The sequence below is a fragment of the Hemitrygon akajei genome, chromosome 9, assembly GCF_048418815.1.
Source record: "Hemitrygon akajei chromosome 9, sHemAka1.3, whole genome shotgun sequence".
In the NCBI taxonomy this organism is placed as follows: Eukaryota; Metazoa; Chordata; class Chondrichthyes; order Myliobatiformes; family Dasyatidae; genus Hemitrygon; species Hemitrygon akajei.
In genome coordinates, this window is record NC_133132.1 from 119776707 (window position 1) to 119804315 (window position 27609).

The 27609-nt window shown below is 38.5% G+C and overlaps 1 protein-coding gene and 1 long non-coding RNA gene across 2 annotated transcripts in view; both read left to right on the forward strand.

Moving 5' to 3' along the window:
* Window positions 1-27609, forward strand: part of asap2a (ArfGAP with SH3 domain, ankyrin repeat and PH domain 2a) — a 229521-nt gene that overhangs the window by 58878 nt on the left and 143034 nt on the right. Inside the window, exon 3 of the mRNA XM_073056879.1 lies at window positions 27360-27505. Within this exon, the coding sequence (XP_072912980.1) occupies window positions 27360-27505 (146 nt within the window). The remainder of the gene's footprint in view (window positions 1-27359; window positions 27506-27609) is intronic.
* LOC140733494 (uncharacterized) lies at window positions 1249-7342 on the forward strand. Its single transcript, XR_012100296.1, has 2 exons — window positions 1249-1455; window positions 6663-7342. It is a non-coding gene; the product is annotated as an uncharacterized lncRNA (long non-coding RNA).

Genomic DNA, 27609 nt, shown 5'->3' on the forward strand with positions numbered 1-27609 from the left:
TTAATTCAAATTTGAAATGTTTAAAAATGCTATTTTCTATTTTACTTGTCATTCTTGGTGAAGAGTTTGCTGTACGTAAGAGTGGATGAAATCAATACCAAATGGATTATGAATGGAATATCAAAAGAATATTTGGATTCAGAAAATAGAAAAATAAGCACAGTAAAATGATCAGATTTTAAAAAATGTAAAATTCAAAATTTGGCGTGATTCTGAATGGTATATGTTTCAAAACCAGATACTATGATTACAAATAATTAATAATTATTAAAAATGGAAGCGTACAAGGCTTATTTCTGTGGCAAGTTTAATTCTCATCTTGCTGATGAACCAACTTCACAGTGTGTAGTGCTATTTTTTTACTGATGTCCTTGAGATGCTGTGTTTGGACTATCCTAGAGAATAACTTGCAGATTTCAGTATTTAATCATAGCTGAAGCTGTAGAATTTGCAAACCAAATAGTGATTTCTAATGGCTGCACTACTGTTATATAGAAAATTTGTAGCATATTGGCATGTTATTTCAATAAATGTGGAAAAGTTAAATTCTTTAACTTAATTTTGAAGCTATTTGATTTGACAGATTTGGCCTATAATCACTTTCCTGGGGAAATGTATAATTATCAACTAGACCATTGCTAAATTGGTCTACAATATAGAAATTTCCTTGAGTACACTGGACAGATTTGCTGAAGTAATTCTGTTAAAAATGTTTTATTTTAATGATAATTGACCCAATGACCAATATCTTGTTCAATAATGTAACCTGGATTTTAACAATGTGTTGAATTGGGTGTTTGTAACTTCTGGCTGTATGCTTTATCTTTCTAAAACCTGAGCAAGACTTGAGGCTTGACATGATTTCTTAAACTACATTGATATTAAACTGCATAAAATTTAAACTGGTTGCCAAGGAATAGTATAGGGAATTCAGAAGAAAGTCATTTTGGCCAAGGAGTAGTGAGAATCTAGAGCTCACCACCACATGGAGCATTTAAGGCAAATCATATATACTCTGGCAAATCATATATTTGCATCTTTTTGCTTAAATATCTGTTCCTCTAATTTCCACAGGCTATTGAAAGGCCTGTGGTGAAATGGCATGTAACTGTTTGCTCCTATCATTCCTAAGTTCTACCCTTGTGCCTCGTTGGACATTCCCTCCAGGATATCTTCTGAGTTCCAGGGTAGCAATATCTTGGAGGACCTAACCTTGGCTCACCAATTTGATACAATCACTAAAAAGACACTCCAGCAGCTCTACTTTGTTAGGAGTTTGAATTTGGTATATCATCAAAAACTTGTGTAAATTTCTATAGATATATGGTGGAGAGCATTCTGACTGGTTGCATCACAGCCTGATATGGAGACTTCAATATATAAGATCACAACAGACTGCAGAGGGTCCTTGACTCAGCCAAGCTTCATCACAAGTGCAGCCCACTGCAGCATCGAGTAAGTCTTCAAGAGGTAGTGCCTTAAGAGAGCGAAATCCATCACTCACAATCTTGCCATCCAGGACATATCCTCTTCTCATTTCTACTATCAGAAGGAGGTACAGCAGCCTGAAGATCCACACTCATTTAATTTCATTTTTCAATCTTTTTATTGATTTTCCAGTAAAGTATATACAAATCAGAGGAGAAGTTTAGCAAACAGATAATACAAAAGACACATAAACAGCAGTAAAAAAGAAAGTTATATATTGTCAAAATCAGATAGGTAAAATGTTACGCTGTTATATATACAATATAATCAAAAAAACTACAACTCCTCTTAACAATCGTAAAGAAAAAGATTGGAAATAAATAAATAAAAAGAAAAATAAATAATAAAAATAAATTAAATCATATGAAAATATTGAATAAAGGGTCGCCAGACTTGTTCAAAATTAAAAGATGTATCAAATGTCCGACTTCTAATTTTCTCCAAGCTTAGACGTGACATAATGAAGGAGAGCCAATAAAAAACAGTAGGAGGGTTAGAGTCTTTCCAGTATAGCAAGATAGTTCTCCGAGCCAGTAAAGTTGAAAAGTCTATCACTTGTTGAGTGGAAGCAGTCACTCTACTTGCTTCCTCGGGAATGATCCCAAAAATTGCTGTAAGTGAATTGGGTTGAACATCCACATCTATAACTTTAGATAGTATTCCAAACACATCCCTCCAAAAATTATTTAAACTTACACATGACCAAAACATATGAGTTAGAGTAGCCACTTCTGCATTACATCTGTCACAAATAGGGCTTATATTAGGAAAAGTATGCGCCAATTTATCTTTGGACATATGGGCCCTGTGTACTATCTTAAACTGAATTAAGGTATGCCGTGCACAGATAGATGAATTATTGACTAGATAATAAATTTTACTCCATTGATTATCTGAAAGTGAATGTTGAAGTTCTATTTCCCAAGTGTGTTGAGCCCTATCATTAGGCGACATGTGAACATACATTAACTGTTTATAAATGATAGCTATTAATCGTTTTTGAAATGGTTTAAGCTGAAAAATAGCATAAGCCAAATTTAAAGAGCAGGCCAAGGGGTAATTTGGTAAAAAATCACTTAAAAAATTCCTAACCTGTAAGTATCTGAAAAAATGTGTATTAGAGATGTCATATTTATCCATTAACTGCGAAAAGGACATTAAACAGTCCTGTAAAAACAAATCTAAAAAAGTTTTTATTCCCTTGATTTTCCATGTTAAAAAAAGCCTTATCCAGAGTTGATGGTTTAAAAAAGAAATTAGAATAAATATCACTAGAAAGTAGAAAATCATTTAATTCAAAAAATCTACGAAACTGAAACCAGATTTTTAAAGCATGTTTAACAATAGGGTTGAGAGCTTGTCTACCTATTCTGGAGAGCGAAAACAGAAGGGGAGCTCCTAATAAAGAAGCTAAAGAAAACCCCGTTACTGAATTTTCCTCCAATCCACTCTCAATGATTAAGAAACAGCTTCTTACCCAATGCCCCCTGATTTCTGCGTAGTACGTGAACACTACCACATTATTCCTTATATTTGCACAACTTACTTAGTTTGTGATTTGTGGTAATTTCATGTCTTTTAGTGCTGTATAGCATATTTCATGTCATATAAGATGGTGATAATAAACCTGATTGCGAAATACTGTCATGATATTTTGTCTAATCAGAACTGTAACTTCCTCTCCTCTTCTGCATCTGTGTCAGTCATGTCTCAAACTTCTACAATCAGGAACATTAAGTTACCACTCTTTTCCTTCACTCAACTACATTTCTGTGATTGAACTAATGTCGTACTTGCATGTGTTGATCCACAATCTAAACTTGTCTATCATAGCTGCTTGCACTGAAGTAAATTTAGCTGTACCTATAATCCCTCCCATTTTCCTTTTCCTGCTCTGATTCAAATGTAGAGAATAAATCACACAAATCCAATGAGCAAAGCAGATAATTACCCCACCAGCTACACTGCCACAGTCGCTTCCAAATTCATGGTAAGTCAGTTAACACCTATCCTAATAGTATGAACAAACTTTTCTGTGAACCTTTTGATTGCCTTCCAGTTCAATGTAACCTGTTCACCTTCTACAGGTCCCACCTGACTCTCAAGGCTGTTTTATACTTGTGCATACAGGTTAAACCGCAGCCTTTGCAGTAGCCCTGATTTTCACTTCTGCGTCACTCTATGCCGTAGTGAGCATACGTTGGTGTGCGCGAAAACGCTAGTTGGTGGTGGGGTTTCTATGCCACTGTGTTGACTTTCTTCGTGAGAGACATGGACGAGGGAATACATTTCAAAGATTTTTGCATGTCGACAGGTAGATTTCAAGTCAAGTCAAGTCAACTTTTATTGTCATTTCGATCATAACTGCTGGTACAATGCATAGTAAAAATGAGATGTTTTTCAGGACCATGGTTTACATGACACAGTACAAAAAACTAGATTGAACTACGTAATAAAAAAAACACAGAGAAATCTATACCAGACTACAGACCTACACTGGACTGCATAAAGTGCACAAAAACAGTGCAGGCATTACAATAAATAATAAACAGGACAGTAGGGCAAGGTGTCAGTCCAGGCTTTGGTTGTAGAGGAGTCTGATAGCTTGGGGGAAGAAACTGTTATATAGTCTGGTCGTGAGAGCCTGAATGCTTTGGAGCCTTTTCCCAGAAGGCAGGAAGGAGAAGAAATTGTATGAGGGGTGCATGGGGTCCTTCATAATGCTGTTTTCTTTGCGGATGCAGCGTGTAGTGTAAATGTCCGTGATGGCGAGAAGAGAGACCCTGATGATCTTCTCAGCTGACCTCACTATCCACTGCAGGGTCTTGCGATCTGAGATGGTGCAATTTCCGAACCAGGCAGTGATGCAGCTGCTCAGGATGCTCTCAATACAACCCCTGTAGAATGTGATGAGGATGGGGGTGGGGGGGGTGGGAGATGGACTTTCCTCAGCCTTCGCGAAAAGTAGAGACGCTGCTGGGCTTTCTTTGCTATGGAGCTGGTGTTGAGGGACCAGGTGAGATTCTCCGTCAGGTGAACACCAAGAAATTTGGTGCTCTTTACGATCTCTACTGAGGAGCCGTCGATGTTCAGCAGGGAGTGGTCGCTCCATGCCCTCCTGAAGTCAACAACCATCTCTTTTGCTCACATTAAGAGACAGGTTGTTGGCTCTGCACCTGTCCGTTAGCCGCTGCACCTCCTTTCTGTAAGCTGACTCGTTGTTCTTGCTGATGAGACCCAGCACGGTCGTGTCATCGGAGAACTTGATGATGTGGTTCGAGCTGTGTGTTGCAGCACAGTCATGGGTCAGCAGAGTGAACAGCAGTGGACTGAGCACGCAACCCTGGGGAGCCCCCATGCTCAGTGTGATGGTGTTGGAGATGCTGCTCCCGATCCGGACTGACTGAGGTCTCCCAGTCAGGAAGTCTAGGATCCAGTTGCAGAGGGAGGTGTTCAGGCCCAGTAGACTCAGCTTTCCAATCAGTTTCTGAGGGATGATTGTGTTGAATGCTGAACTAAAGTCTATGAACAGCATCCGAACGTATGTGTCTTTTTTGTCCAGGTGGGTTAGGGCTAGGTGGAAGGTGGTGGCAATGGCGTCATCTGTTGAGTGGTTGGGACGGTACGCAAACTGCAGGGGGTCCAGTGAGGGGGGCAGCAGGGTCTTGATATGCCTCATGACGAGCCTCTCGAAACACTTCATGATGATGGATGTAAGTGCAACGGGATGGAAGTCATTTAGGCAGGACTCTGAAGACTTCTTCGGCATGGGGACGATGGTGGCGGCCTTGAAGCACTTTGGAATGGTGGCGCTGCTCAGGGAGATGTTGAAGATGTCAGTGAGAACATCTGCTAGCTGGTCTGCACATCCTCTGAGCACGCTACCATGGATGTTGTCTGGTCCAGCAGCCTTCCATGGGTTGACCCTGTGCAGGGTTCCTCTCAGTCGGCCACGGAGAGACACATCACCTGGTCATTCATAGGAGGGGTGGACTTCCTCGCCGCCACGTCATTTTCCACCTCAAACCGGGCGTAGAAGTTATTCAGCGCATTTGGGAGGGAGGCATCACCTGCACAGTCAGGTGATGTTGTCCTGTAATTGGTGATGTCCTGGATGCCCTTCCACATGCGCCGCGTGTCGCCACTGTCCTGGAAGTATCTGTGGATTAACTGGGCATGTGCACGCTTTGCCCCTCTGATGGCTCGGGACAGTTTGGCCCTTGCTGTTGTTAAAGCTGCCTTGTCGCCTGATCTGAAGGCGGAGTCGCGGGACCTCAGCAGCGCACGCCCCTCTGTGGTCATCCATGACTTCTGGTTGGCATGTATAGTGATGGTCTTGGACAGAGTAACATCATCAATGCACTTGCTGATGTAGCTGGTGACTGATGCTGTGTACTCCTCTAAGTTGGTAGAGTTGCCATGGGTTGCAGCCTCCCTGAACATGTGCCAGTCAGTGTTGTCAAAGCAGTCTTGAAGAGCAGAGATAGCTCTTGCTGGCCAGGTTTTCACCTGCTTCTGAACTGGTTTGGAGCGCCTGACGAGTGGTCTGTATGCTGGGATTAGCATAACAGAGATGTGGTCTGAGTATCCGAGGTGGGAGGCGGGGCTCTGCCCGGTACGATTCGGGGATGTTTGTGTAAACCAGGTCCAATGCGTTCTCCCCCATCATTGCAAAGTTCACATACTGATGGAATTTGGGGAGCACTGACTTAAGGTTTGCGTGGTTAAAATCACCAGCCACAATAAACAGACCATCAGGGTGTGCGTTCTGCAGTTCGCTAATTTGACAATTTAGTTCATCTATTTCACAGACATGGCGAAGAAGAAGCAACCGGAAATGCTTAGGGGGAAATGCAGTGCTACCAAGCGGACCAATCACAGTTGTTGCGGTCTGTGTCACTGCAACGCGTGAATTACTGTACTGGAGAGGTGCACGTCACCCTACGGTGTACGTATAAATCAGCGTTTACTCAAAGTGAATGAACTCTACCAGCTCTTTATCATGCACTCTGTTGTTCTTTCTTTCTACTTTCTCAAGCACATGGCCCGGGAAGAAATTGTAAGATTACAACCCTAGGATGTAATTTCTTTTTATTTGGATCTAATAAGTGCTATTATTTGAAATTTTCTTAAATGCATCATTACTTGTCTTTCTCCTTTTTTTTGTTTTCCAGATTGAAATCCTCCATCATTATTGTCAAAGCTTTTTAATAAGGTTTAATTTTTTATTCCTTTGAACTCCGTCTTACCATTTTAGAAAGGCCTGTATGGTGTATTACTCCAACAAATGTCCTGTTGAAACTTTTTTGTCCATCCATTCTGCTTCCATAATCCCAATTATATTACTTTAATTAGCATTAATCACTCCTTCACCTTTTTCCTCTTTCCAATCCTTAAATGCCATTTGCTTGTTAATAATCAGGAGCCAGTATCTATGTCATTCTACAATCATGTCTCTGTAATAGCCATCAGATAACTGCCATTTCTAAAGTCTGGCCATCAGCAAGGATTACTTCACATTTCTACTCAAAGAGAAGCTGTTCATTAGAAAACAGTGAAGAAGATACATTCATGAAATTGACCTGAAGGAAACAATGCTTTCACTGTGTTCAGACAGCTGGTGCCAGACTGTTTTAGGCCAGGAACAGCTGTTCAAGTCAGCCACACCTTAAAGATGAAGTGACATTCTCAATTCATGAGGGGATGAATACTTTGTATTGTAAAACAGCTTGTATAGTTTCTTGGACTAGTTTTACAGTTAATAGCTTTTCACTTGGACACCACAATGTTTGTAAGTGTTCAAATGTTCCATATCCTTAAGTCCTTATTTAATAAAGAATAAACCCTATAATAAGCAATTTGTTTCTGCTGTTGTACATTTTTTGTTAAATTTAATGTTATTTTCTTGCTGTTTTCCTCAGCCATTAATTAAGTTGCATATGTACACATTTAGTGTTTACATATTTGTGTCTTATAGAATACTTTTTAAAAAATCAGCTTTAAACTTCCAGCGTCACTTCATTTTACCTACATCTTAATGAATTGCTGCAACATATGGTTACCATCTAATTAGCTGTGGTTCAGTTAAAAATGCACTGGATTCAAAAGATCTGCATTTACATTTTACAAAAATCCCAAGCAGACACTCTGGTGCAGTACTGAGGGACTCTGTATTAACCTTAGTTATTACTTGCTGTCAGGTGATATATTAATTTGAGACAGTTTTTATTCAATGGGCAGGAAATAATTTCAAATAACCACTTTGCTAATATTTATCCTGCAGTCAGATGTTATTTTTTATTATAAACAAAATCAGTTATTGCATTTTTTGGAAGCTGTTGTGTGTAAAGTAGCTTTTACATTTCTTAAGTTATCACTGTGACAACACTTCAGAAGAGCAAAGATGCAGCCTAGCCTGTTGAGTATTTCCAGCATTTTCTGTTCTTACTTTGATTTCTAGGTGCAGGTTTTATTATTTTGTTTTCATTTGAGGTCTTTGTTGCTGGATTGAACATTCTCTGGAATGTTGTGTAAAGGTCATGAAATATGCTGTATAAAAACACTACCTCAAAATATTATTGCTATAATATTCAGATGATCTTTTTTTTATCAAGATGACACTTTCCACTGTAAACTCATAAGGATTTGTAGTTGTATTAACCTGCTTGGAGATCAGGTACTTTAACCTTTTTTTTGTACAAGCACTAGGAAATTATGCACTATTGCATTATGTACCATTTAAACCATATTCTGGACCCAGTAATATCATTCAGGAAAGCTTTGAGCTTATTTGGTGGTGATAACTCAACATCTGCTAAGTGTATATTCGTTTTAACTTTTATGTGATTGCTGAACTTTTGCCCTTTATTCTATGTTGATCCTGGACCAAACCTTTATAATGCGTTTATTATTTTGACTTGATTTTAATGCTAATTTGATTGGCAGCAATATTTTTCACTGATGTAACAGTTTATAGGAATGGGTCATTTGAAGTAACAGATCCTTGCTAGTATTGTCTGTAAACTGTCTCTCCAGCTTTAACCTATCAACATATTTTTCCCCTCATTTTCACTGTATCACTGAAGCAAAAGAATGTTTAATGAAAAAATAACTTCACTTTCTCATCATTTTTGAATAATTTACTCTGATTTCCTTATTGAATTTGAGTGTTGATTTTGTAACTTTGGTCTGCCTCATAAGTGAGAACAGCTTTTATGTTTAGCCTATTGAGTCATTCAGCATTTTAGTTGTATCATCATGATTCGGGTACGGATACCATTCATGATACCCTAAATGTTACAGTGGGATGGGTTTATCTTAACTAGGCATAGGTCTCAAAAGGAAGAATAAAAAAGCTTTCAATGTGGCCAGTGTGTGTGAAAGTGGAATCATGTAGGATGGTATTGGTCATGGTAACAGTTTAAGACAAATAAAAGGAAACAAATGAGGGAAGATAAGCATTTCTGCATTCAATATATGGTATAAGATGCAAACTCAAATGACATTTTAAAAAAATACAGAGTCTAGAAGTCTGAAATAACAAAAAAATGCTAGAAGCATTTAGCAGGTCTTTCAGCATATGTGAAAGAGAACATTTAGGAGAGTTAATATTTCAGAATCAGGTTTATTATCACCAGCATCTGTTGTGAATCTGTTAACTTAGCAGCAGCAGTTCAATGCAATACATAATACAGAAGAAAAACATAAAATACATCAATAAGTAAATCAATTACAGTTTACTTGTATTGAATAGATAAAAAATTGAGCAAAAACCAGAAATAATATATATGAAAAAAGTGAGGTAGTGTTCACGGGCTCAATGTCCATTTAGGAATTGGATGGCAGAGGGGAAGAAGCTGTTCCTGAATCGCTGGATGTGTGCCTTTAGGCTGCTGTATCTCCTACCTGATGATAACAGTGAGAAAAGGGCATGCCCTGGGTGCTGGAGGTCCTTAATAATGGACACTACCTTTCTGAGATATTGCTCCTTGAAGATATCCTGTAGGCTAGTACCCAAGATGGAACGGAATAAATTTACAACCCTTTGCAGCTTCTTTTGGTCCTGTGTAGTAGCACCCCCCTGCCCCATAACAGGCAGTGATGCAGCCTGTCAGAATGTTCTCCATGGTACATCTGTAGAAGTTTTTAGTGTATTTGTTGACATACCAAATTTCTTCAAACTCCTAATAAAGTATAGCAACTGTCTTACCTTCTTTATAACTGCATCGATATGTGGGGACCAGGTTAGATTCTCAGAGATCCTCATGGGTGTTCCTTGACATCCAGGAACTTGAAACTGCTTACTCTCTCTACTTTTGATCCCTCTATGAGGATTGGTATGTGTTTCTTTGTCTTACCCTTTTGGAAGTCCACAATCAGCTCTTTCGTCTTACTGACGTTGAGTGCAATGTTGTTGCTGCGATACCACTCCACTAGTTGGCATATCTTGCTCCTGTACCCCCATTCATTACCATTTGAAATTCTACCAACAATGGATGTATCATCAGCAAATTTAGAGATGGTATTTGAGCTATGCCTAGCCACACAGTCATGGGTATAGAGAGAGTAGAGCAGTGAGCTAAGCACATAACCCTGAGGTGCACTAGTGTTGATTGCCAGCGAGGAGGGGATGTTATCACCAATCTGCATAGTTGTGGTGTTTCGGTTAGGAAGTGAAAGATCCAAGTGCAGAGGGAGATACAGAGACCCAAATTCTGTAGCTTATCAATCAGGATTGTGGGAATGATGGTGTTAAATGCTGAGTTATAGTCAATGAACAGCATCTTGACATATGTGATTGTATTGTCTGGTTGATCTAAAGCCGTCTGGAGAGCCATTGAGATTGCATCTGCCATTGACCTATTATGGCAATTGGCAAATTACAGTGGATCCAGGTCCTTGCTGAGGCAGTTCAGTCTAGTTATGACCAACCTCGCAAAGCATTTCATCACTTTAGATGTGAGTGCTACCGGGCGATAGTTATTAAGGCAGCTCACGTTATTCTTTTTGGTCAGTGGTATAATTGTTGCCTTTTTGAAGCAAATGGGAACTTCTGCCTATAGCAGTGAGAGGTTGAAAATGTCCTTGAGTACTCCAGTTGAGTACTCCCGTCCGGTGAAATCATCGGACAAAGTCAGCATGGAATTGTGAAAGGAAAATCATGTCTGACAAATCTTATAGAATTTTTTGAAGATGTAACTAGTAGAGTGGATAGGGGAGAGCCAGTGGATGTGGTATATTTAGATTTTCAAAAGGGTTTTGACAGGGTCCCACACAGGAGATTAGTGTGCAAACTTGAAGCACACGGTATTGATGTGGATAGAGAATTGGTTGGCAGACCGGAAGCAAAGAGTGGGAGTAAACGGGACCTTTTCAGAATGGCAGGCAGTGACTAGTGGGGTACCGCAAGGCTCAGTGCTGGGACCCCAGTTGTTTACAATATATATTAATGATTTAGACGAGGGAATTAAATGCAGCATCTCCAAGTTTGCGGATGACACGAAGCTGGTCGGCAGTGTTAGCTGTGAGGAGGATGCTAAGAGGATGCAGGGTGACTTGGATAGGTTAGGTGAGTGGGCAAATTCATGGCAGATGCAATTTAATGTGGATAAATGTGAGGTTATCCACTTTGGTTGCAAGAACAGGAAAAGAGATTATTATCTGAATGGTGGCCGATTAGGAAAAGGGGAGATGCAACGAGACCTGGGTGTCAATGTACACCAGTCATTAAAGGTGGGCATGCAGGTACAGCAGGCGGTGAAAAAGGCAAATGGTATGTTGGCATTCATAGCAAAAAGATTCGAGTACAGGAGCAGGGAGGTTTTACTGCAGTTGTACAAGGCCTTGGTGAGACCGCACCTAGAATATTGTGTGCAGTTTTGGTCCCCTAATCTGAGGAAAGACATTCTTGCCATAGAAGGAGTACAGAGAAGGTTCACCAGATTGATTCCTGGGATGGCAGGACTTTCATATGAAGAAAGACTGGATCGACTAGGCTTCTACTCACTAGAATTTAGAAGACTGAGGGGGGATCTTATTGAAATGTATAAAATTCTAAAGGGATCGGACAGGCTAGATGCAGGAAGATTGTTTCCGATGTTGGGGAAGTCCAGAACGAGGGGTCACAGTTTAAGGATAAAGGGGAAGCCTTTTAGGACCAAGATGAGGAGAAACTTCTTCACACAGAGAGTGGTGAATCTGTGGAATTCTCTGCCACAGGAAACAGTTGAGGCCGGTTCATTGACTATATTTAAGAGGAAGTTAGATATGGCCTTTGTGGCAAAAGGGATCAGGGGGTATGGAGAGAAAGCAGGTACAGGGTTCTGAGTTGGATGATCAGCCATAATCATACTGAATGGCGATGCAGGCTTGAAGGGCCGAATGGCCTACTCCTGCACCTATTTTCTATGTTTCTATGTTAGTTGGTAGGCACAAAATTTCAGATTCTTACCAAGTACTCCATCCGACATTTAACCGACTAAACTATCGCCATCTTGTCCGGAAGTCCAGGCTATCTTTAAATAGAGTGAACCCTTGCATCATCAACGTGATATAATATCTGAATTTAGATCTTCTTTCAGCTCGTTGGAGTCTAAATTGGATCAAATTCATTCCAAAGTGTGGGGGCTCATGCCAAACGTCTTTCTCATCTTGAGTTCGCTACTGACGAGTTAGATACTGTCGCTTTCACGATTTGGAAGCTACTTGCTCCAGCCTGAGAGAACAAAACAGCAAATTAACATCCAAAGTCACTGACCTGGAAGGTCAGAGCAGATGTTACAATCTTCGAATCCTTAGCTTGCCAGAGGCTATCGAACGTGGATCTCCCATTGAATTTGTTTTCCACTGTACTCTGTGAGATTTTTGGGAAAGACATTCTTCTGACCCCACTTGAGTTGAATGGAGCTCACCGTACCTTTGCGCCTAAACCGGAGTTGGGCCACAGGCCACGACCAGTAATTCTGTGTTTTCATTGTTATAAGGTGAAAGACCTTTCGATTTAAAAAAAAAAATTGGATAGGTATATGGACAGGAAAGGAATGGAGGGTTATGGGCCGAGTGCAGGTAGGTGGGGACTAGGTGAGAGTAAGTGTTCGGCACAGACTAGAAGGGCCGAGATGGCCTGTTTCCGTGCTGTAATTGTTATATGGTTATATGATTATGGAAGCACGTTGGAGAGGAAAGTTGGATTACACGGATCATTCTATTCGTATTGTTGAGGATTATGCTCTCCAAGTTTTGAGCCTTTGCGCCAAGTATAAAGGAAAGAGTTTTATATTCGTGGATTCAGGCCCGCTCTGCCTTTTCCAGCTCATCTCCGAATAACTCTTAGTACTGGAGATAAAAAGTGGTTTAATTCGGTTACAGAAGCTCAGAAATTTATAGAAAGTCTCCTTGTCACTTTGACTTCCTCAGATTCAGTCTGATTAATTAAAATGACCCGTAAGTACTTCCTTTCTCGCTTTTTCCTTGATCGCTCTTTTTTAAGTCAGTTAATTTTTTTTCATAATTTTTCGCGAGTAGGTTACTGTGGATTATTACTTCACGTTAGTTTAATGCTTTTTGGTGGAATCGTTTTTCTTCCTTGTTTAGTTTTAATTGGTAGTGCATAAGTTTTCTGGTTTTAGAATTGTTACCTAAACGGAGCTTATGATGATGTTAAGAAACTGCAGGTTGGTTTTTGGGGTGGTTATTTTTCTGAAGAGCTTGCTGCTGATTTTTGGTAGCTTTCTTGTGGTGGGATTGGGGGGGCATTAGGGATCTCAATTGCCAATAGCATTTATAAAACCTTTAGTTATTTTTTGTTACTCAGGACATATTTTTGTCCTGATTTTCTTGTTTCACACTTTTGCCCCAAAGCTGTTGTTTGAAAGTTTGATTTTGTTCATGCCTACTACCCTCTTTTTTTAAAATGATAATGGTTGGTCCGTTAAATTTTATAAGCTGGAATGTTAAGGGATTGAATCATCCTGTTAAAAGAAGGAAGGTGTTTTCACATCTTAAGCAGCTTAAAGCTGCAATTGCTTTTTTTGCAAGAAACACATATTCATAGTTCTGATAATTCTCGTCTCATGTCAAGGTGGGTTGGGCAGCACTTCCACTCTACCTTTCTGGCTAAAGCCACAGGGTTCTCAATCCTTATTAGTCAAAATGTTCCTTTTGAGCTTCACAACAAAGTATCTGCTACAAATGAAACATAGAAAACCTACAGCACAATACAGGCCCTTCAGCCCACAAAGCTGTGCCGAATTTAGAATTTACCTAGGGTTACCTATAGCCCTCTATTTTGCTAAGCTCCATGTACCTGTCCAGGAGTGTCTTAAAAGACCCTATCGTATCCACCTCCACCACTGTTGCCAGCAGCCCATTCCACGCACTCACCACTCTCTGTGTGAAAAGAACTTACCCCTGACATCTCCTCTGTACCTACTTCCAAGCACTTTAAAACTGGGCCCTCTTGGGCTAGCTATTTCAGCCCTGGGAAAAAGCCTCTGACAATCCACATAATCAATGCCTCACATCATCTTATGCAGCTCTATGGTTTTTTTTATTATTGTTTCTGGGAAATTGTATAATACTGGGGTAGTCTTGGCTAACCTGGTATGCTCCCAATTCGGATGATGAGGAGTTTTTTGATTGGTTTGTTTTCTCTTTATTGCCTGACCTGAGTTTATATTCTCTTATAGTGGGCAGTGATTTTAATTGTTGGTTAGATTCAGTTTTGGATGGATCGTCCTCTGTTCCTAGACTACCAAGTAAATCTGCTTAATCAATTCAGTGAGCAAACACGAGGAAATCTGCAGATGCTGGAAATTCAAACAACACACACAAAATGCTGGTGGAACACAGCAGGCCAGGCAACATCTATAAGGAGAAGCACTGTCGACGTTTCGGGCGAAGTCCTGACCAAGGGGCTCGCCCCGAAACGTCAACAATGCTTCTCCCTATAGATGATGCCTGGCCTGCTGTGTTCCACCAGCATTTTGTGTGTGTTAATCAATTCAGTCCTTCCTTTCTAATTATGGTATCTCTGACGTGTGGTGTTTTTTCCATCCAAGTGAGAGAGACTATTATTCTTTTTCACACATCCATCATACTTTTACTAGAATTGATTATTTTTAAATTGATAACCTGCTGATTACATCTGTTTGCTGTTGTGATTATCAGAGTATATTGATTTCGGATCATGCCCCAGTTACCCTGTCTATAATTTTTCCTGGTTTCCCTCAAATGAATAAACATTGGCGTTTTAACCTGACCTTGTTGTTGGATAATGATTTTGTAAAATTTATGAAGGACCAGATAACTTGTTTTTAAATACTAATATGTCATCTGAAATCTCAACTGTGGTTGTCTGGGATGCCATGAAAGCATATGTGAGGGGTCAAATAATTTCATATACTGTTACGTAACCTCGTAACCAGGTAACTTACCAGCAAAGATAGCGGGATCAGCTGAGTCGGATGCTACTATTTTCAAACGTTTTATTCAAAAAGGGGCACAAACGTATGGTTAATACAAAACATTCAGATCATATACATCGTCAAAACAATCTAAAACACCGGTGTAATAATAATCAATCAGAATTAAGCTCTATAGTTGTCTAGGGGTTAATACTGAGTCCAATTGAAATATAAAGAGTCACTCAGAAGTCTGCAGGCTTTTCCCTTTTGGGAACCGCTGGGGTTTCACGTTGTGGAGAGAGAGAAATGGTTGAGAAAGGATAAACACTTACCCGTTGTCTTTACAGAGCAAATCCTTGGAATCAGGGGAGCAGGCTTCCCCGTTGTTAGTTAAAAGCGGTCTTCTGTTGGTTCTAGCCACAGATTCAAAATTTGGAATCTAACGCACGTGACTTCCTTCAAAATGCCTTCCTGCTCCCACGGGAATCGGTATCGTGCTTCCTTGGTGTCTCCTTGGTGCGTCTGAGGGTTGTCCCCCCCTCAGACCCTCCTTTATATTTCTTCACGGGATCGCAGGTGTCAATCAGGTTGCAGGTGATGTGATCTCTCTCTCAACCAGCCCACTTTGCCCGAGGGCTTTTCACGTGGTCTTCATGAGACAATAGTCAATATCGCCTTTATTCTGCTTCTCGGGAGAATGTGGTCTTCCGCACGTCTCCCTCTCTCTCTCCCATTTCCTGTGTCTATTCAGCACATCTCTCCCCCTCTTAGGTCAGTTGACACCCCCTTGACTAGGGCTCTTGCGATTCTCACAAAGGAGGGGGCCGAGGTCATAACACTGTGAACCTGAAAAGAAAGACCTATTCGGAGTGATTAGATTTAGTCAGTCAGATTAAAGCAACAGATCAACTATATGCCCAGACCAAAAAATCTTGAACTGTACAAGACACGATTGGAACTTCAAACTAAATTTGACTTTATTTCCACTCATCCAGTTGAATGCCCACTTCTCGAAAGTAAGATCCCGTTATTCATGGTGATAAATCTGGTAAATTTTTAGTCAACTAATTAAGGTGCTCTAAAGCTAAACAACAGATTACAAAAATTCGAATGGGAAATGGGAACCTTGAATCATTATGAAATGACACATTCATAATTCTTGAATGACGCATTACCTCTGAATCTTTAAATGATAATATTTCTGTTGAGCATTTCTTAAATAGTTTAAATATTCCTTCACTTTCTTTTGATTTTAAAGCAAAATTTAATGAGCCATTATCACTAGAGGAAATATCTTCAGCCATTTCTGCACTGCACTTGGGCAAATCTCCTGGTCCTGATGGGTTTTCTGCAGACTTTTATAAATCATTTTCCTCATTGCTTTTGCCTCAATTATTCTTAATTTTACCTGATTCGTTTAAACATGGTAAATTGCCAGCATCATTTAATGAGCCAAGTATCATTCTTTTAGCGAAAAAAGGTAAAGATCCAACAGAGTGCTCTTCGTATAGGCAGATTTCTTTGTTAAATGTTGATGTTAAAATTTTGGCTAAAGTTTTGGCTCCTAGATTGGAGAACATTGTACCCTCAATTATTTCTGAAGATCAAACTGGTTTTATTAAAAATCGCCTCCCTTTTTTTAAAATATGGCTTCTATTTAACATCTTATATTCACCCTCAACTGGGTTTCCTGAATGTGTCATTTCTCTTGATGCGGAGAAAGCATTTGATCGTGTGGAGTGGAATTATCTTGTTGTGGTTTTAGAAAAATTTGATTTTGGACAAAGTTTTATTACATGGATCAAATTGCTATATTCATGTCCCACTGCTTCTGTTTTGACTAAATCTCAGAAATCTCAGCCCTTTAGTCCCTCACTTTTTGATTTGGCCATAGAGCCACTGGCGATTGCATTTCGTAGCTGTGCTGAATTGTCGGGGATTTGGAGGGGGGATGTTGAGCATAAAGTTTATCTTTATGCCGATGATCTTTTACTTTTTATATCAAATCTGTCTACTTCCTTACCCCCAACGTTTTTACTTCTCAATAAATTTAGCCAGCTTTCCGGATACAAACTTAATTTACGTAAGAGTGAATTCTTCCCAATTAACAGAGAAGCACAAATATTAGAATTTCATGACCTCCCTTTTAAAGTTGTAAATAATAAATTTACTTACCTCGGCATTTCAGTAACAAGGAGCTATAAGAGTTTTTCTCGAGGAAAATTTTACTAATCTTTTAAACTCTACGAAACAAAGTTTGGCACAGTGGTCATCCCTGTCCATGTCTCTGGTAGGTCAAAGTAATGTTGTTAAAATGTAGATCCTTCCTAAATTTTTATACTTATTTCAGTCTTTACCAATTTTTATTTCTAAAGCTTTTTTTTTGATTCGTTAGATTCTATTATTTCGTCCTATCTATGGAAGGGCAAACATTCCAGACTTAATAAAGTTCACCTTCAAAAACCTAAAAGGGAAGTTGGCATGGCCTTGCCCAATTTTCGTTTATATTATTGGGCAGCCAACATGCGTTGTCTTACTTTTTGGTCTTTCTTTCATAATCAGCCTGACTGCCCAAAATGGGTGGCAATGGAGTTAAACTCTAGTAAGGATTTTTCAATTTCTGCACTTCTTGGATCTGCACTTCCTTGACATTTGCCTAGACTAGTGGTTAATCCTCTTATTAGACATACTTTGAGAATATGGGGTCAGTTCAGAAGATATAATGGCCTTCACGGGTTCTCTCTCTCTAGTCCTATTTTACATAACCATCTTTTTCGAACTTCTGTGCAAGACTTAACATGTCATTACTGGTACAGAAAGGGCATTAGGCGCTTTGAAGCTCTTTTTATTGATAATAGTTTTGCAACTTTTGAACAACTCTCTGCAAACTTTAACCTACCTAATACTAATTTCTTTAGCTATCTTCAAATTAGATATTTTATTAACCCTTTAATATCTGATATATTTAATATCTAATATCTGACTTTCCTGAGATGCCCGAGAAAAATGTTGTGGACTTGTTTCTTTGTATAAACCCATTGGGCAAAGGTTTACTATCTACTATTCGTGATAAATTAATGACCTTGATGCGTGCCCCCTTTGATAAAGTTAGAACTGCCTGGGAGAATGATTTAAATATTTCTCAGTCCGATGAGGTTTGGGATTCAATCCTTAAATCAGTTAATTCAGCCTCTTTATGTGCTTGCCAGTGCCTTTTGCAGTTCAAGGTTGTACATAGGGCTCATATGTCTAAAACTAAATTATCACGGTTCTATCCTGATATTAGTCCCTTTTGTGATAAGTGTAAAGGGGGCGAGGCTTCTCTTATACATATGTATTGGGCCTGTTCTAGTTTGGAGAAATTTTGGAGAGATTTTTTAAAACTTTATCCCATATTCTTAATTGCCATTTAGAACCTACCCCTCTGATTGCTCTTTTTGGCACCTTGAGTGAAGTTGGCATGCATTTGAGTCCGACTAAATGTCAAACATTATCTTATGCATCTCTTTTGGCTAGACGGTTAGTTCTTCTTAGGTGGAGAGATGTTGCCCCACCCACTCAATGGCTCAAAGATATGTTCTTTTTAGGCCTTGAAAAGATTCATTATTCACTTCTTAATTCGGACATAAAGTTTCATAAGGTGTGGGGACCTTTTCTTCTTTTTTAAATTTTTTTTTAAATTGAGTTTTCAAATGATTACAGAAAGAAGAAAAAATTATCAACCCTTCCCCCCCCCCTCCCCTTAACCCCTCCTCCCTAACATATCCCTATAGAAGGAAAAAAAAAGAAAGAGAAGAAGAAAGAAAGAATGCCTGGATATCGGAAGATCCCCACATGTTCCACGGAGTTCATAATAACTTTAGTATATATATTTATTTCTTTCCCCAAATAACCAATTATTTTATCTTCGGAGCACCTATATATTTAATCCTGTCTTTTGTAAATAAGGGTGCCAAATTTTCAGAAATGTTTCATATTTATCTCTTAAATTATAAGTAATTTTTTCAAGTGGAATACAGCTGGAAATTTCGTTCTTCCAACGATCTATACTTAAGTATGAATCCGATTTCCAAGTAACTGCAATAGCCTTTTTGGCTACCGCCAATGCAATTTTTATGAATTCTTTGATATTTCTTTCTTTCTTTATGAATTCTTTCTGATTTTTTTTACATCAATTATATATTACACCACAAAAAATAAATAAATTAAACCCAAATTTATCTGATCAATGTTTCCGATGTAACCAAGAAATTGGTACTTTTTTACATTCTACTTGGTCTTGTTCTAAAATTCAACCTTTTTGGACAAATTTAAGAGTTTTACTGGAACAAATTATTAGAACACAACTTCCACATAACCCAACATTATTTTTATTAGATGATATTGAAGGGATAAAACCGAAACCCAAATTGAATAAATATGGGGACCTTTTCTGGAATATTTTCATAATTTCTCTTTAGATTAACAGTTTATCCATTTTTTTGTATTACAATCCCTTACTTTCAGCTTTTTTTTCTGGTTAAGTTTTATGTTTTTTTGTTGTGAAATACTATAGTTTAGATAGTGGGCATTATACTTTTTTATATTTACAGCTCTGTGGTGACTAAAGCGCGGATTAATTTTTCTTTACATTGTAATGGTTGGCTTGGAGTTTTGCTTGGAGTTTTGTAGTGGGAGGGTGGGGGAGGATACTAATTATATATGATTTCATTTTGGGTGTTTTTTCTGTATTGTTATGAATTGTATATTAGACACATTTGTTTAGCACTATATAAATTTCCATTTTGTTCGTGGGTTTTTTTTCTGTTGTAGTGTAGAAAATTATTTTAAAAATTAATTTAAAAAAGATAGTCTAACATTGGCCTCTAAGACAGAGATCACAGGGTCATCAGGTGCAGCAGGGATCTTTACAACTGTAGTTATATTCTCTCTTTCAAAGCAGGCATTGAGTTCATCTGGTAGTGAAGCATCGCTGCCATTCATGCTATTGGGTTTTGCTTTGTAGGAAGTAATGTCTTGCAAACCCTGCCAGAGTTGTTGTATATCCAATGTTGCCTCCAACCGTGTTTGAAATTGTCTCTTTGCCTTGAAATAGCCCTCAGCGAATCATACATGGTTTTCTGGTTCAGGCGTGGGCCGCCAGACTTGAATGCCACAGATTTAGCCTTCAGCAGACGACGTACCTCCTGGTTCATCCATGTCTTTTGGTTTGGGAATGTACAGTAAGTCTTTGTAGGCACACGCTCATCCACACAAGTTTTAATGAAGTCGGTAACAACTGCAGTATACTCATTCAGGTTCAATGATGAATGCCTGAATACAGTCCAGTCCATGGATTCAAAGCAGTCTTGTGGTTCCCTTGACTATACCACCTTGGTTCTCATTACTGGTGCTGCAGTCTTCAGTCTCTGCCTATGCAGGGAATAGAAGTACAGCCAGGTGATCAGACTTGCTGAAGTAAGGGCGTGAAATTGCTCATCTAAAGCCTGCTTGACATTGGCCTGAGGTGGAATGTATACTGTTACCAAAATGATCCTGGAGATCTCCCTCGGTAGGTAAAAAGGACGGCACTTAACTGCTAGATTTTTCAGGTCTGGTGAGCAGAATTAGGACAGCACTGATATATTTGTGCACCAAGAAGAGTTGATCATGAGGTATACTCCTCCACCTCTGCTTTTGAGAGAAGATATAGCTCTATCCTGATGGTGTATAGTAAACCCGTTGATCTGAATCACTGCATCTGTTTCGAAAGGGGTTAACCAGGATTCTGTGAAACAAAGGACACATGCGGTCCTAATGTCCCTCTGATTCAGCACCTTAGTTCTGAAATCATTGATTTTGTTCACCAGAGACTCTACGTTTGCCAGCAAGGTTGTCGGTATGGGTGTTTAAAACCCTGTTTCCTTAAATGAACTTGTATCCCTGACCTGCAGCCATGCTTCCTGTGTGGAATCCTATGAGGACAAATCCATCCACAATCAGCATTATTTCCATCAGTTTTAAGCAGCAATAGTTCATTTAAATGCATTAAGACATCTTTGTTGACTGTACTGACCTTGGAAGCAGTTGTGACATATGACATTGTTCTGTGGTAGCAGAATCATGGATACATGTTCCAATCTTTATACAATATTCTGTTCAATGTTTAAATTTTAAAATTAAACATTTGTGTATTTTTCTCTGCTTGAATGCTGTGAGAATTCTAGAATGTTGCTTGCTTAACTAGTGTAATGAAATAACTGCTTCTCAGGGATCACCTTGAAATAATTCCTGACAGCAGATGATGTGAGAAAAGGAAATAAAATTTTTGGTTTGGAGCCTCAATGTCAGTTATATGGGAGGTTTCTCTATTTCTGGACATAAATTTGTGCCTAATGTCTGAAAAATAAAATGATGTGAGAGTCTCAATATGTTTGTGACTTCTGGAAAAATAGCGCCAAGCTGTGAGGCTATGTCGAAGTTGTAACTCAGAGTTGCTTACTAGGCAAGCCCTGCAGCTGATACCGAAGGGTGAAGACTGAAGTTGGATGAGTATGGAAGTAGAGGTCTGATAGTCAAGGCCCCTGGATTGGTGGATATGGAAGTCAGAGGTCCAGAGTCTGCGATAACTGGCCAGGGACTGAAGTTTGGAGGCCTGGAGACAACCAGTCCTAGGGTTTGGCACCTGTCTGTGTTGGTGGATAGGAGGAGGAGCTTGTTTTACTGATGTTATTTTGTTGCTGTTATTGTGATTTTATTGTTCTGCTGAACATTGTGGGCATGCTAAGTTTGTACTGGAATGTGTGGTGACACTCACAGGCTGCTCCCACCACATCCTTGGGTTGTGTTGGCTGTTAATGCAAATGATACATTTCACTGTATGTTTTGATATAAATGTGACAAATAAGTGAATCTGAAACTTCCCTGATAATGTTGATTTAATTACTTGCAACACAAGTTTCAACAGTTGATTTTTGTGGCAGAATGTGAGTTAACCTTTGTTTTACGAAGCTTCGTGATTCTTGATGTAGATGGCATGAATGCATATCCTGAAACATTGATTTCTCATATCCCTATGTTTCCACTATTTTATTGTAAGCAGTTTTTTGCCTAATTTAGTGTCAATATTGTTCTCAATTGAAAGATTCATTTAATATTTTTGACAAATGAAATTAGAAGCTTTTCAGAAAGCAATTGAATTTGTAAAACTCAAAATAAAACATCAAGTTATAAGAGGGCTGATGTTCTGATCTGAAGAAAAAGCTATAGAAAGTAATGGTTAAATCTCTAAATGGACAACTATAAATTTAAGTGTACTTTTAGATTATGCTAAACCTGACAAAATACATGGTATTTGTTTCTAGTATTCATAGAGCAACATTGCCAAATACTGGTCTGTCCAAAATACAAAACAAAGATTTCTTCATTTTAATATTTTGCATTAACCCTAATCTCAGCACCGCATCATTGTTAATGGGTTTCATGGCACTAGTTTCCAAGAAACCTTCCAGAGTAAGGTTTCTGATTGTATTGAATATAGATTGTCCCGTGAACCTTTGCTGGTTTTCACCTAGATTGATACTGTCAAATTGCACACAGTGTAGTCATTGCAGTAATAGCAGACTTCAATATCGGGCAAGATTGTATTCAGAAGTAATTCAGAATTAACAGTAGTAATGCAAAAGCCAAATAATGTGGTGCTGGAACAAGTCAGAGAAAATCTAGTGAGAGCAACTGAGTTAACATTTTGGTTTATGAAACTTTTATCAGAAGTCTGGAAATTCATGAACCTAAAATATTAACTCTATAGCTAAGCACGAGATCTACAGATGCTAAAAACCCAGAGGAACACACATCAGGACTGATGTCTCAGCCCAAAATGTCAACTGTTTATTCCTTTCCATTGATGCTGCCTGACATGCTGAGTTAATTCCTCTAGCATTTTGACTGTGTAACTCTTTACAGATGTTGTCTGATCTGTTAAGTACTAAAAGGGGTTTGGAGATTTTTCATTCAATACTGCTGAACCTGATTCTTAAAACAGTTAATTCAGTTTTAAATCAAATAATTGCAATTAAATGATCATTTAAATGCAGTAAAGCAAAATGCTGAAAATCTTTGTAATATGTCTACCTATGGAGGAAGAAATAGTTTCAAGTCAACGTTCGTGATTTTCATCTTCTCCAACAGATTATCAGCAAATAGTGGAAGCTTGAAATTTAATGAGCTTTGCGACTTACAAACTATTTAGATTTTCACATTTTCCAAGCAGCAATAAACTAATGAAAAGTGGAAGTGAATATAATATTTATCCTTGTAATGCATTGCCAAAAGGATCTTTTAAAAATAGTTTAAAAAATTTTTTTTACTTCCCATTATTCACCAATGGCTGAAAATATCTACTGAGCAATTGGATTGCATAACCATTTTCAACTTTATGCAATTAAGTATTTTTTCCTCTATCCCAGAGTGAAATGCAGTGAAGATGATTTGCAAGTTTTGATTTGAACTAGAAATTTGACAAAGCATTTGTGAAACCTTGCATGTGTACATGCAATAATTACATTCCATTTGGTTCACTAATGTTTCACAGGGGAGGACACTTGCTACACTTCCCTGGTTTGGCTGATAGCAGCTCCTGATTGAATTTTTTTTGTTAAAAAGATTCTCTGACATGGCCTATCAAGCCTTTCATTGGTATTCACCTTTTCAAGGTATACTGATGGATGGGGCAATAAATGCTGGTCTTGCCTGTAATACCTGATCATAGAAAAATATGTTATTTGAAAATTGCAGTGGTCTCTTGCAGTATATAAAAAAATTTAGCATATTGGGCATTGCTATGAACAAGCAGGTCATATGTTACCAGCAGAGGGTCAGTCTGAGATGCATGCTATGTGAATTAGTGAAAATACTGGAAATACTCATTGTAACAGATAGTATCTGTTATTTCAGTTAAGGACCATTTTGGGAAAGAAAGGAAAGTAGTTTTAAGCTGCAGGGAGGATGGAGGAGGGATAGATAGGACAGAGGGAATACCTCTGATAGAGTGAGGCTAATCGTGTGATAAAATGTTGATGAAGCCATTATGAGAACTAGTAGAGAATGGCTGAAAACAAAAGAGATATGTAAACGTTGAAAAAATTGTGACAACACTTACCAGTGGATAAGTGGTGCCCAGAAAGGGAAAACTTAGTTAATGAATAACCTATAGCAGACATGGCCATTTCTGACAGAGAAAGCAACATACCTGAATCGAGTCCAGAAGGCCGTAACATACCCAAATGGAAGAGGTGCGCTGTTCTGCAAGCTTTTGTTCAATATTGTTAGCATGGTGCAAGAGGCCCTTCACATTTAGACTTGTGATGCCTTTTAACCTTTGGAATTTTGACTGCTTTCTTTATAGCACTTGCTCTCAAAATCTATCACCTCCATTATTGCTGGGTCCTTCACATTCTTTGGGTCAGCCATAGTCCAATAGCTTAATTGGACCAATAACAGGTCAGAGGCTGGATATCTTATAGGAAGTGATTTCACCCTTTAACCTTTTTGAAGTCCAATTCAGAATTGTGATTGGAATACAACACAGGAACAGGCCCTATGGCCCACTGTGTCAAAGCCATCCATGTGCTAATTTAAACTAATCAAGAGGCAGAGGGTTGTAAATCTAGTCAGCTCCATCTTGGGTACTAGCCTACAAAGTACTCAGGACATGTTCAGGGAGCGGTGTCTCAGAAAGGCAGCATCCTTAAGAACCTTCAACACCCAGGGCATGCCCTTTTCTCACTGTTACCATCAGGTAGGAAGTACAGAAGCCTGAAAGCATACACTCAGCGATTCAGGAACAACTTCTTCCCCTCTGCCATCCGATTCCTTAATGGACATTGAACCCTTGTACACTACCTCACTTTATTTTTAATATACGGTATTTCTGTTTTTGCATGATTTTTAATCAATTCAATATATGTATACTGTAATTTATTGTTTTATTTTGTTTTCTGTTATTTTATGTATTGCATTGAACTGCTTTTGCTAAGTTAACAAATTTCATATCACATGCTGATGATAATAAACTTGATTCTGATCTGTTCAAATGGTGTGTATCCCAGTATTCCCTTCCTTTTCATGTGTCGGTCTAAGAGTCTGTTAAACATAGCTATCATACAGTATCTGGTTCTACCATCTCCCCACCAGCATGTTCCAGCCACCTGCCACTCTGCATAATATATGTACAAAAATAAATCTTACCTTGCAAATATCCTTTAAATTTCCCCCTTCTTACCTTACCCCAAATGCCTTGTAGTACTTCCAATTCTGGAAAAAAATGGCTCTGACTATCCATCCTTTCTATGCCTCTCAAAGTTTAATATACTTCTATCCAGTTGTCCCTCAACTTTTAATCCGCACAGAAAATGATCCTAGTTTGTCCATCCTCTTTATAGCTAATATTCTCTGAACCAGGCATTATCGTGATGAATCTCTTCTGCAACCTCTCTAAAGCCTCCACATTTGAACTGAAGGCAGTGCTCCATATTTCGTCTTCCTAAAGTCGTATACTTTTATACTCCGTGTTCAATCAATGTAATAATGCTGCATGCCTTTTTTCTTAAAAAAAACATCTTATCTCCTTGTGTTTCAACTTTTATGGATTTGGCATGGACGTGCTCCAGAATTCTTCTTGTACATCAGTGGCCCTAAGGGTCCTCTTGTATTTGACCATCTAAAGTACAGTACCTCATGCTTGTCCATATTAAGCATGTGTTTCTCTGCCCAAATTTCCAGCAGATTTAACAACCTTCCTCATTATCCATAACTCCACCAATTTTCCTGGTGCTTGTAAAAGATTCTAGCATTGATCCTTGCAGAACACCACTGGTTATAGACCGCTGGTCACAGAAATTCCCCTTCACCAGTGCTCTCTGTCTTCTGTGACCAAGTCAATTTTTAATCTAGTTTACCAACTCATGGATTCTATGTGACTTAATCTTCTAGACCAGCCTACCATGAGGGGTATTGTTAAATATTTTACTACAGTAGATAACGTACGTTGCCTTACTCTTGTCAACTACTTTGATCACTTCCTCAAAAAACTCATTCAAATTCATGGGACAGGACTTCACTTGCACAAAGCCATGCTAAAGCCACACATCTAGGTTAGTGATTTTTTACTTAACCAACACACACAAAATGCTGGTGGAATGCAGCAGGCCAGGTAGCATCTGTAGGAAGAAGTACAGTCGACGTTTCGGGCTGAGACCCTTCGTCAGGACATCTTGGCCCGAAACGTTGACTATACTCTGCAGATTTCCTTGTGTTTGATTTTTTACTTAGTTGTGATTGTATTAGGAATAAGTAGAAGCTGATCCCTATCCCTTTTTTTTTCTTGTCCTTCTAGCTGGTTGAAAAGTACTTTCAGGATAGTCTTGGTTAACTTAATTTCAGCTATAAGGACATGGCATGGTGTGAAGCTGGTATGGTGGCTACATTCCTTGCCTCCAATGCTGAGTGGAATCCAGATGTTCTTCTAAATTCAAAGTTAATTTATTTTCAATTTATTACCATATACAAACCCAAGATTCATTTCTTGTGGGCATACTCAATAAATCTAGAATAATAATCATAACAGAATCAGTAAAAGACCACTCAACTAGGGTATTCAACCAGAGTGCAGAAGAAAACAAACTGTGCAAATAGAAAAAAGAAGAAACAATAAATATTGAGATCATGAGACGAAGTGTTCTTGAAAGTGAATCTTTTGGTTGTGGGAATATCTCAATGATGGAAGAAAAAAAAGGGATAGGGATCAGCTTCTACTTATTCCTAATAAAGCTGTCTGGAGGCTCTTTTCCCATTCTTCTTATTTAGCATTGCTTCACTTACCTGACCTACTCTAGCCTTCATTCTGTCTGCTGGTTCCTGAGCTACAATGAGGATTGATGGGAGTTGCAAGTTCCAGTGGTATGTGAAACTTGCAGTGAAGACTATGGGTGTAAATTATTAAAGCAAATTTGAGCTGTAATTGCACAGCCTCTGGGAAAGCAGGAGTAATTTAAAAGGGGAAACTTTCATAGATATTTTCCACTAGGATTTGCAAATAAAGAATTTGTATTTGTAAAGGCAATACATATATGCAAATTGATCTGAATGGTAATAATTGTAAAATTATGTAAATAAATAATTTAAGATATTTTCATGTACTGAAGTTACTATAAATACAAACAAAATTTAAATCTGGCTGCCATAGTTTGACTTGGGATTGAGACATTTTTCCTACCAATTGAATTATTTAAGACAATTAATAATGTATTTCTAGTTTCACATCTTTCGAACCTTTAAACTGAAGTAACTACCGTATTATTACTTTTAAAGAAAAATCCATGTTGTAATGTTGAGCTGCCCAGATTTATTAACAAGTAGTCACTTTCATCATTGTATAATAACAATGTAAATAGAAATTACTCTTTCATGAATTATTTTTCTTTTGTACAGGGCATGTAGAAAATGAAGAACAGTACACACAAGCATTGGAGAAGTTTGGTGGTAACTGTGTCTGTCGTGATGATCCTGATCTTGGCACAGCTTTTCTGAAGTTTTCAGTCTTCACAAAAGAGTTAACTGCATTATTCAAAAACCTGGTAAGGTTCTAAACTTGTATCTTAATGCAGTTTATCCAGTTTAAATGTTTCATGAAATACTCTGTTTAGTTTATCTGTGCAGTTTTTTAATTAAATACTCTGTA